Below are 12,054 nucleotides of genomic sequence, written 5' to 3' on the forward strand. Positions count from 1 at the left end.
ATTGCGGGTGCTCTTATATTGTTCATGTAGGAAAAAACACGACGTGAAAAGTTTATGTATCCACGACTAATATTAATCCAACCCATTTCATAAATAAAATGTGATCAATTAACCAACCAACTCACACTATATAAAATAAAAATTATGGAAAAAGTTGGATTTAATTGTCAACTATTTCTATCAGAAATATTTTCCTAATCTTCAACGTGAAAGAGATTGAAATACGCCATCTTCTCTTCTCTTGTAGAATAATAAAAGTGGTTCAAACACATTAATTGTAGGATAGTAGAAACAAAATGCACCATATATTTTATAAAAAGAAAAAATTGATTTTATAAATTAATTTTATATTTTTATGTTTTTTTTGGTCAATTTTTTTTTTATGTTTAAAATACCAGTTTTATGGAGATTAGCCATGTTGGTACAGTAACACATTTCTACAAACCAAGAAGAGCGAATAAGTATGGTGAAGTAGGGCCTAGCTATTATATTATTATATTCTCTAGTACTGAATTGACCAAAAAAAATAAAAATTCACGAGGACTGAATTGACCAAAAAACAAAAAAATTCACGAGGACTGAAATGGATAAGGAAGTGTATCTTGGTAGATACCAAAGATAGTATGTTCTGTCGATGTAACGAAGCTTTCAAGTCATTGGTCAGCGAGTCTCTTATGAATCGATTTCGAACATAACAGCTTGGTTGCCCATATTCTACAGGCATGTAGCTACCAAAAGGCGAAATGATCTTTAGAATGGCACAAGCTCCAGTAACTAGATCTAATTAAAATATGATATATATGTACTTTTTCACGTTGTTGACCAAAAATAAACGAATTTCCGAATTTCATTTTTTTTCAAATAATACAGATGACATTTTCTTTTTCTTTAGGTGCACTTCTTGCAGTGCAGTACAAGTAATTACGAAGCAAACCAAAAGGTGCAGAAAGAAACTAAAGAATAGTACAACAAATCCTTCACCAACCGTACCGCTAAGCCAAGACATTGAGACCAAACACTGATAGGCATAACTCAACAGTAGCTACCTTTTTTTGACCATCTTCTCTTTTAATTCACTTCTTTATACATTTTAAGTCTTACTTTACTTACACATACACCTTATACGTATTTAAACAACCACCTCATCCTGTGGTTGGCACGATCCGGATTAAGAGTTTACAATGGCAATTTGGGTTCAAGTTACAAAAAAAAATTACATGTTGTATAATCCAAGTTAGTCGTCAATTTATAATTCTGCTTCTACGTTCCATTAATCTGTTCACAAAATGGTCAGTCTATTTTAATATTTTTTTCTTAAATAATAGTGAATGAGCTCTTTGCACACAAATAATAATAGTGAATTAGTGTTTTTTTTTTTCCTTTTTGAAGTTTTGTCAATCTTAGTTAATATATTGAATGTCACCACCAATCAGTAATATTTTCGTGATATTAAAAAACATGAAGCAACGCAATAAAAAAAGAATAAAAAACGATAGTGTTTTATTGATTGAAATCGTTTTGTAGTCGTTCCCTTTTTAGGATTTAGAAGTCCTTTAAAAATGGAAAAATCTTGTTTTATTAAAAGCTATGGAAGTAAGATAAAAACATAACTTAAATATGAAAAAATGTTTAAGTCAGAAATTTTGCTTCATAGATTGTTTATCCTAAAATAATAAACTAAGAACATAATAAGAAAACGTTTCTTTCTCAAAAAAAATATGGATTATGTTTATAGCTGATTCAGAAAGATTAATTTTATTTACTCTCGTAAGCGTATACAATAGTACAATATCTTACTTTTTCTGCTAAAAACAATATCTTAATTTTTCTTTCAAAATACCACGCAATTTAACCTTCTTGTTTTATATATTTATACATGTTAATTTCTTTTAAGTACAGTGACTGGAGTATTATGGCATTAAAATATTGTTTACCTTTTACTGTAACATAGAAAGAAAGTAAAAACTTAGTGGAGAGTTTACCTTTTTCAGATGTGTGTTAGTTATCTATGAACGTTATATATACTTCACATATATTTTAACCAAATACATAGAAAATTTATATCATTGACAGTGCCGATTTATCTAATCTATTAAAACAGATCCCTATTTTGTATCTACTTAAAAAAGATTTAAATTTGGACCTACTCATTTCTTAACTATAATATTCCTTATAATTTGATTATACAATATATATTCCTTTTAACATTACATATTTATTAAAATAGAATTACAATTTATGACATTGATACTTCAACAGAAATTAATATTTATTAAGAGTGTTTTTACGATCTAAAATATAAACCTAATCTTGAGAAAATAATTAACTCTCCACATTTGCACGTAGAGGAAATTTTAGGTATTTGAATTGTTTTTTCATTCTTTTTTCTTTGACAATAAATTGATCAAGCACTAATGTAAGGTGATCATCAAAAAATTTAGATTAAACGTAACATAAATTACTAAAAATTTTACTTCTTATATATTAAGTTAATCAAGCATTGGTGTTTATGCAATTTTGAACCACATTTATTTGATATGATATTAAAACAATTTTAGAACTGTTTAGATTACGTAAGATACTCAGAGATCTTTGGTGCAAGATCATATTTGCATTACTTGGTAGTTCATTATTGGCTAATTTCAATTTAATTATCAGTAAAATAATTTTGTTATTTTATATTAAATTAAATAAGCATTTATTCATTAATCAATTTTATAGGAATATTCTAACAATAATTTTCCTATAATGTTTAATATAATTTTTTTTTTAAAAATCAAACTCTAGATGATATACACATATTACTTTTTACTTTAATAAAATACATTAAATATTAGATTGATTAATAAAAATCAAATTTAATATGTATATATTCCATTTAAAAAACTTATACATTAACAAATTTCATATAAAATAAAAAAAACATAGCATATCTTTTTGCTAAACACGTTTACTTTTTTAAATAGATATATTAACTTTTACAATCATCTTAATAGTATGCTTTATAAGTAAATACAAAAGAAAATATATTACTTTAATAATTCTACTAAATAACAAAAGATATTTATAACATATTTATAAGCCGAGCGGACGTAATAAAAGGATGGCCATCAAGACAGATATGAGTAAAGCATACGATAGGATGGAGTGGTCATTTATTGAAGCTGTGATGAGAAAGATGGGATTCACTGAAACATGGATCACCTGGATTATGAGATGCATTACGTCGGTAAAGTACAAAGTTCTTATGAATGGGCAGCCAAGGGGAAATATTGTTCCAGGTAGAGGCCTGCGTCAAGGAGATCCTTTGTCTCCTTTCATTTTTATTCTATGCACAGAAGCGCTCGTTTGCCTTCTTAATCATGCAGAGAATCAAGGGAAGATAACAGGGATGCGTGTCACACGCGCATGTCCTTCGGTATCTCACCTTCTCTTTGCTGATGATAGCCTTTTCTTCTGTAAGACGGAGCCCCGTGAATGTGAAGAAGTAATGAAAGTAGTCAGGAAATATGGCAAAGCATCTGGTCAATGTATTAACTTTGACAAATCTTCCTTACTCTTTGGTAAGAGGATTAATGCAGCTACTAGGCAAGAGATCAAAGATGTACTTGGAATACATAATGATGGTGGGATGGGGAAATATTTGGGAATCCCAGAGGATATTAGTGGCTCTAAATGCAAACTCTTTGCATTTCTAAAAGATAACCTGATGCATAGAGTAAATGGTTGGACTGGGAGATGGCTCTCAAAAGGAGGAAGAGAGGTTATGATCAAATCCATTTTGCTCGCGCTGCCAACATACGTTATGTCGACATTTCTGCTCCCATTGGAGATTTGTGAGAATCTTGCTAGTGCCATTTCACAATTCTGGTGGAGCTCGAACCCACCAAAGAGAGGTATACACTGGGCGAAATGGGAAAAGGTTTGTTTACCTAAAGAAGAGGGCGGGATCGGATTCCGCTTAATTCATGAGTTTAATCTAGCACTTTTGGCAAAGCAATTATGGAGATTGGTCCAATACCCTGATTCTCTGGTTGCCCGAGTGATGAAGGGCAGATATTATAGGATGACCTCGCCGATAAGGGCAATCTCGGCAAGCAGCCCATCATATGTGTGGACAAGCATTTACGCTGCAAGGAAACTTTTGAGTCTGGGGATTAGACAGAAGATTCATTCTGGTTATGAGGTCAAGGTATGGGAGGATCCGTGGATCCCAACTACACCTGCTAGACCAGCTGCACCTGTAGCGCCAGTGATGCACCCGAATATGAGAGTTAGTGATCTGATTAACCAGGAAACGAAGGAATGGGATGTAGGATTACTAGAGGATTATGTTCAGCCTGGAGACATACCACTCATCCGTAGTATGGCCATAAGCTCTAGCCATCGCCGTGATACATTCTGCTGGAGTTACACGAGAAATGGACAGTATACGGTTAAATCTGGATACTGGGTTGCTCAAAATCTATTGAAGTCAGAAGGGGAAAAAATAGTGCTGGAACCAAGTATCACAAAGCTTCAAGCCTTTGCTTGGAAGCTGAAAGCGCCAAGAAAGATGTGCCATCTTATTTGGCAATTGATAACGGGACAGGTGGCAGTGACGAGGAACCTAGTCAGGCGGAATATGAGGTGTGATAATTATTACCCGAGGTGTGGAGAAACAGATGAATCCGTAACTCATGCAATATTTGAATGCCCACCAACTCTCCAAGTATGGTCCTTATCAGCAATCCCTACAAGTCCAGGGATATTTCCACTGGCGAGCGTCTACACAAACATGGATTATTTATTCTGGAGGAAGAATGCCATCATTCAGCCGGACCAAGATAGGGATCCTTATCCTTGGATAATATGGTATATTTGGAAGGCTCGCAATGATAAACTTTTCAGAGGTATAGATAGAGATCCTTTGGAGCTTGTTCGACATGCAGAGAGTGAATGCCAAGCATGGTTTAATGCAAATGAGATGATTGCACCAGTAGGACAGGCCAACGATAATGAGGTGAACCAAGCCATAAGTTTGGGTAATATTTGCATGCTAGATGGATCGTGGACAGCTTCTGACAGATTTAGTGGATGTGGATGGATCTGGACTGACAGTGCGGAAAACGTGCAACTTATGGGAACACGAAATTTCACTCGTTGTGAATCAGCACTACACTCGGAGGTAGAAGCACTGCGATGGGCGATGGAGAATATGCTTCAACACTCACCGTGCCAGAGATTTGGAACAGACTGCAAAGAACTAATCGCCATGATAAAGGAACCTCAGGAGTGGCCAAGCTTCGCGACAGAACTGAAAAAAATAGAGACCCTGCAGATTTGTTTCCCGGAATTCGAGATCATCTATGTGCCACGAGTGCGCAATCAATCCTTAGATTTTTTAGCTAAGACTGCAAGAACTTTTCGTAGGAAGTTATTTTTTATTGGTTGTTCTATTCCGGTCTGGTTACCCAGACCACCTCAAGTTTGAGTAATAGAATGACCGTTTGACGTCAAAAAAAAAAAACAAAAGATATTTATAACATATCCTCAATGTTTTAAAAGCTTAACCAGATGAACTATAATTTGGGTCAACCAGTTTGGATAGCTTTTAACGATAATATTTTATAATATATATGGTAATATCACTTGAATATGTATATATACAATTATAGATCTATTTTTATTTTTTTCTACAAAGTATAGTATTATAATATTCAAAATTAAATAATAATGAATAATTTTTTTCTTCCAATAAGCTCCATCCATGTTCACGTTCTTCTCCATTTTCATCTTACATTTTCATGTAAAAAATTTTCTAACACTTTTATTTTCGTTGACACATAACTTTTTTTATTTATTTTATCTATCACTGTATCCAATTTATTAACAAATTCAACTAAATTTTCTCATAAAAAAAATACAAATCTAACTAAATAAAGGCTCATTGAAAAAGAGGAAACTATTTCTGATGTATGCACTAAAGAAACAATCGTTCAAACATAACTAAATTTGTAAACCGAGTTTTTTTATGTTACCAGTTCTAACAGCTTTTAGCAGTTTTTTCGGGTCACACAAATCCGGTTTTAGAAACAAACCCAACTCGGCTTAATGAAGGAGTTACAGTTGGACCAACCGATCGGTCCAGTTTTTAAAACAATGCATATCATTTTGTTTGATTATCTAAAATAGTATATTAGCCCAATACAAACATAAATAAAAACCATGATCAAACTTAATGTGATCCTTCAAAGTAATAAAAATACATATGCGGATGCACGGGTCAAATCTAATAATTTGTTAAGTATAAGTTAGACAATCGTTAATTTGTTGTAGCTAATTGTTTTAACTATATTTGTGTTGTCTCAATTGTATTTCGCATTAAATTAGTTCAGTTCATCTTAAAAATAAATATTAACGTTAGATATATTATGTACATTTTTACTGTAAATTAATTTGTGTATGTGTTAGATATGCATTTTGCATTAGTTAAATTGATGACAAATACCCTGAATACTTAAATTTTAAATATTTATATTTGTTAACAAATTACATATGTAGCTTAATATTTTATATATATATATATATATTCTTTTTCACGAGAGCACATGTTGAATACTAAAAACATCCATTGGTTTATAGAAAATCTAAAAAAAATCATAGTAGAGATATCAAATAAATATACACAATATATTATCCAGCTCGACTGCACATATATTATAACCAAAGTACAAGCTTAGACTCGAAGTACAATTTGTTTGAGATAAAATATGAACACCGTAAGATATGCATGTTTGTTCCAAATAGTTAGAGTAACTTTAAAGCATATTCATACACATACATTTTCTAGAAAGTCAGCCTCCCAATATTTGCAGATATGTCTCCTTATATAAGCCAAATAGTCCCGCATCTTCTTTTCCATCAAATCTTCAGACAACTCTTAGGAACAGACATACGTATTAGAGGCTTAAATACAAAAAAAAAAAACTTAAAATGGCATTCTCGAAGAGACTCGTTTTCGCGATGATCTTCGCGGTTTTTGCGATAGTTAAGCCATCAGAAGCTGCTCTTGATGCTCATTACTATGATCGATCATGCCCCGTTGCAGAAAAAATCATACTTGAAACTGTTAAGAACGCTACTTTATACGATCCAAAAGTACCTGCTCGTCTCCTCAGAATGTTCTTCCATGACTGCTTCATTAGGGTATGCATCTTCTTTCTTTGGTCGTTGATATTCGATCCAACTTGATATGGAGTTGATGAAGATCGTTTGTAAATTATTTTGCTTTGGGTTGTTGTAGGGATGTGACGCGTCGATTCTACTAGATTCGACCATGTCAACACAAGCTGAGAAGGATGGCCCTCCAAACATCTCGGTTCGGTCATTTTACGTCATCGAAGATGCTAAGAGAAAGCTCGAAAAGGTTTGTCCTCGTACTGTCTCTTGTGCCGATGTAATAGCCATCGCAGCCAGAGATGTTGTCACCCTGGTGAGTCTTCTTAATAGACCGGTCCCTTTATGGTCTAGATATATACGGTTCGGTTCGAACCCTGACTCGCAATATTTTTCATGTCTTAGTCCGGTGGTCCTTATTGGAACGTACTAAAAGGGCGAAAAGACGGGACGATATCACGAGCCAACGAGACTATCAATCTCCCAGCGCCCACGTTCAATGTTTCTCAACTGATCCAAAGCTTTGCAGCAAGAGGGTTGTCGGTGAAAGACATGGTTACACTCTCAGGCGGTCACACAATAGGATTCTCTCATTGTTCTTCCTTCGAGGCCCGTCTTCAAAACTTCAGCAAGTTCCATGACGTTGATCCTTCGATGAACTATGCATTTGCGCAAAGCCTGAAAAAGAAATGCCCTAGATCTAACAACCGAGGCAAGAACGCAGGGACAGTCTTGGACTCTACATCCTCGGTTTTCGATAATGATTACTACAAACAGATTTTGTCGGGGAAAGGAGTGTTTGGGTCTGATCAGGCGCTTCTAGGCGATTACCGTACCAAGTGGATCGTTGAGACGTTTGCTCGAGACCAAAAGGCCTTCTTCAGGGAGTTTGCAACTTCCATGGTGAAACTTGGAAACTTTGGAGTCAAGGAGACAGGACAAGTGAGAGTTAACTCTCGCTTTGTCAATTAAAGCAAAACCCTACAGATCAAGAACAAGTTGCTAATGAGAGATTTCTTATCTTTAAATTTGTTTTCATTTATATTTGATATAATAATAATGTGAACTCGGCAAATGTAAGACCGATTTTAAACCATATTTTATAGTTCCCTATGAGTTGCAGCGTTTGCTTACAATGTAAGTTTGTTTCTTGAACTTACATGTTACTGTTTCTTGAACCATAAAAGACAGTTTTCCACCTACTAAAGGATCAGCTGAAGCAGAATCAGTAAATCTTTCTTAAATTGGTTTTGGATTTTGATTTCTGGCTGTTCCTGCTTAGATATATCAATAGTGTGTAATGCGTTCGCTTTCCATCTTCAAGAATCCGCTTAGCTAGGAAATCGATTGACAACTTTGGTGTTAAAATTATTTCAAAAACTAAATTTAGGGACGACAATGAAATCAGCTTGACAGTATTTTGTGAGGAACATTATAGCTGGTGAAGAGATTGGGTTCAAGACTGATCTCCGGCCACGTTGTCTATTCTGAAATCAATGTAATTTATAAGATATCACGAATTTGATGATGAGTTATTCAAAAGAACCTTTTTTTTTGTAACACATTCAAAAGAACCTTCAGACAAGAGAAATCGGCAATTACAAGAGTGCTAGATGGATACCGGGTGAACGGATGTGTTAATTATAATTTATATTGGCCGGAACTTAAACACTTGTTAACAATATTAAAACCACATACTGAGCAGAGATAATAACCATATATAATGCTGTTTAATAATGACAGTAAATGGACATGCCATTGTCTATTTCAATATAATATTGGTGGAAAGATAAAAGACTTATTTGTGGACAGATCAAATTTTATATATCGGGCCAGGAGAAACCGATATGTTGAGAGTTCTTTTTCACTTTATGATTAATATATCGACCAGAACGATGAAAGTTGATAGTATTTTCGGTGGTTCTCAAACTTAAATTTGATCGCTTAAATTTAAGTATTCGAAACATCAAAATCTTCCTCTCTTTTTTTACCATTTGATTCATATATAATCTCTGTTTCATAAGATCCAAATCCTTCATTGAATAAGAAGAACTATTCTGTGTCACATGGTCTCTTTTGAAAGGCAAGTTAGGTTCTTATTTCAGCTTTATCTGCCATGTTTATTAGAAAATTCCAGAGCAATGAAATGCTTATCTGTGTAACATATAATAACTTGAAACGTCATTCAACATAAATAATAGGTTATATTTTCTTGGTCTATGTAATCATGTGCTACCATCTTCATTCCTCACTTGATACTATACGCACGGTCGTGTACTTTGTGATGGGAACAATCGTCTCTTATGCAGCTTGTTATTGGATGCTTCAACTCAATTATTATATCTTTGCCTACTCCTCTTCATTGGTGCGTCTTTTGCTTTAGAGGAGACCAAGTGAATATTCAGTCACAGGGACACAGGTAGATAAGAAAGCAGAGAAGCTGCACTTGCTTTTTGGTCTATGTACTTGTAGGCTCCTTTAGCTGACTAGTTTCCATGATAGAGACTATATCCCAATGGTCTTTCAAAGACCAGTCCATTTGCTTTACAAGTAAGACTTCTACTACTACTACTACACACACATCAATATCTATTATCTTGGATATTTAATTCTGAATCAGGAAGAAAATAAATAAATCAACAGAATGGTGCTTTGCTCATAGGATGATGGATTTTGGTATAATTATACACGAAATCTTGCCTAGTTTTTTTTCCCACGTATATATCTACATAGATTTTTGGTAAGTAAAAAGATCTTTCCTTCTTTTTTTCTCTAATCGTGTAGATGTGCACAAACGCCTGGTCGCATTCTACTATCCTAAACAGTGAGACATTACTTTGGCGGTATTAGTGATAAAGTCATGTCTTTTTCTAGGGAAATCAAGAAACAAAGATCTGTTCGAGATCATATCTGCTCCCTGATATCTAGTGTCATCAGTTAAGTACTCTCTCTCTCTTTCTACTCAATAATGCCACAGAAGAAAAAAGAAGGTAACCTTTACAAAGTGGATAAACAAGGAGAATGGAACTGTGTTGTGTGTCCTAGTTTGTGAGTAATGACTAACCAGATGTCGAAACGTAGTCCATCCATGCGGTCCAGCATTGTTGTGGGTCTATCAATATCTTAGTGATTTTTGTCTGTTTGAATTTAGAAAGATAGAAACTCAATTAAGTACATTAACTCCCTTGTTCCCCACCATCTTTTTATCTGTTTTTTTGTCGTTTTGATAACCTACTTTGTTGTTAGATGTTCCCTTAAGCGCAGAGGCGGACCCACCTTGAACAAAGGGGGTTCAGCTGACACAGGTTAAAAATATATTTTAGCAAGTTTGATAAGTATCATGGAAAATCCCGTAGCTCAGTTGGTCTGTTTCTTCCCTATTTGACCCACCTTTAATTGTGCAACCTGAGTTCGACCCTTCATTTTGGCACCTCTTTTTAAAATTTTGTCTTTATACTAATTTCAAACTGGGCCAAACCCAATTAGTGACACCTCTAAAATATAATCCTAGGTCCGCCATCCTCCCCACCTGAAAACTGGCCTGCTTGACATACAACTACTGTTCTGTCTCAGTTCTCCCTCGGGTTTAACAGGTTTTGCCCAGCTGATCATACGTTCATAGAACATGAGTTTGGTGGGTTTGAACCATAGAACATGAATTTGTACGGAACCATTAAGACAAAGAGGGCCCTCCTTTTGTTTGTTTTCACTTTTGGAGATACCTACTGCAATTTTCCTCTTGTGTGATAAGAATAGGAGAAGTTATGGTTTGATCGTGAGATTGTCATGTCAAAAGCAGAGTTTTCTTTCGTCGTTTAGTGAAGAGGATGGGACCCTCTTTTAGTGGTTTTACAAAGTAGAAACGCTCAAGTGACAAGACAACAATGGTTTTGTGCGATTCCCATGGTTTTACACTCGTTAAAGATTTTACTTGTCTACATCATCTCCCTTTTTCTTGTGGCTTATTTTTTTCCAATTTTTGTCAATTATTTTATAGTAATTTTGATTTGAGTTCAGTAAATAGGAATTGTACAGACCTCATACGTAGAGAAGGTTCACATATTGCCCTGTCCTGTCCCGGACCGCAACGGGATTGGCTGCAAGCGAGTCACGACCGGTCAGGCTCACGCGGAACGCGGTCTCCAGAATGGTCAGCCAGACCCGCCTCGCTAAATGTATGTGTCTATGTGGGTTGGCCCGCAGAACGCAGAGGCGGACCCACGGTAGAGCAGGGTGTCGCATGTGCCACATACTAAAACTATATATTTCTTGCGCGCATATAGAACGGATAGCTCTTATTATTAGCTCTTTTTGGTTATAAGACTCACAGCAGTGCCCCACGCTTCACGAGTTCGAAACCCTGGCCTATCTATTTTTTTTTTTTGTAATAAGGCTAAAGATAAATAATTGATAAATAATGTTTTAGTTTAACGCAAATTTCAAGGGCGAAACCAGAGACATGGTAACACAATATTTTTATTCTGTACATTTGTTTTTATTTTAATCACTTTTCATAAATATATATATATTATTTTTTAATTGTGTTGCAAAAACCTTTATGAGTGATTGTCTTTTCTTTAGTGTATAGTTTTTTGAAGAAAAAAAGTGTGCACTTTATTTTGTTATTTATTTGGTATTTATTAATTATAATACTTAGGTTAAGCTAACAACTATAACTAATAAGTATTTATAATGAAGCTATATGTGTAATATATAATTTATCTTAATATTACTCAAAATAAATACTTAATATTATAAAATGCTTATCTTATGTTAATAATATTTAATTTAAATATTTCATTAAATAAGATGTAATAGTTAATGGTTAATGTCATTTATTTTAAAATTATTATATAATTTATTTATTAAATTATATTTAATACTTTCGTAAATGAT

The 12,054-nt window shown here is 34.1% G+C and overlaps 1 protein-coding gene across 1 annotated transcript; it reads left to right on the plus strand.

Annotated features, from left to right (window-relative positions):
- Window positions 1-6,882: 6,882 nt before the first annotated feature.
- LOC103852125 (peroxidase 66) lies at window positions 6,883-8,358 on the plus strand. Its single transcript, XM_009129023.3, has 3 exons — window positions 6,883-7,188; window positions 7,286-7,474; window positions 7,564-8,358. The coding sequence occupies exons 1-3, from the start codon at window positions 6,976-6,978 to the stop codon at window positions 8,128-8,130; spliced, it is 969 nt and encodes a 322-aa protein (XP_009127271.1). The 5' UTR covers window positions 6,883-6,975; the 3' UTR covers window positions 8,131-8,358.
- The last annotated feature ends 3,696 nt before the right edge of the window (window positions 8,359-12,054 follow it).

The sequence above is a fragment of the Brassica rapa genome, chromosome A02, assembly GCF_000309985.2.
Source record: "Brassica rapa cultivar Chiifu-401-42 chromosome A02, CAAS_Brap_v3.01, whole genome shotgun sequence".
In the NCBI taxonomy this organism is placed as follows: domain Eukaryota; kingdom Viridiplantae; phylum Streptophyta; class Magnoliopsida; order Brassicales; family Brassicaceae; genus Brassica; species Brassica rapa.

Bases quoted from the DNA above. Each gene is read 5' to 3' on its own strand.
- LOC103852125 (XM_009129023.3), top strand. From the start codon at position 6,976: ATGGCATTCTCGAAGAGACTCGTTTTCGCGATGATCTTCGCGGTTTTT. The intron at 7,189-7,285 runs GTATGCATCTTC...GGGTTGTTGTAG, and splicing joins TCCATGACTGCTTCATTAGG to GGATGTGACGCGTCGATTCT. The intron at 7,475-7,563 runs GTGAGTCTTCTT...TTCATGTCTTAG, and splicing joins CCAGAGATGTTGTCACCCTG to TCCGGTGGTCCTTATTGGAA.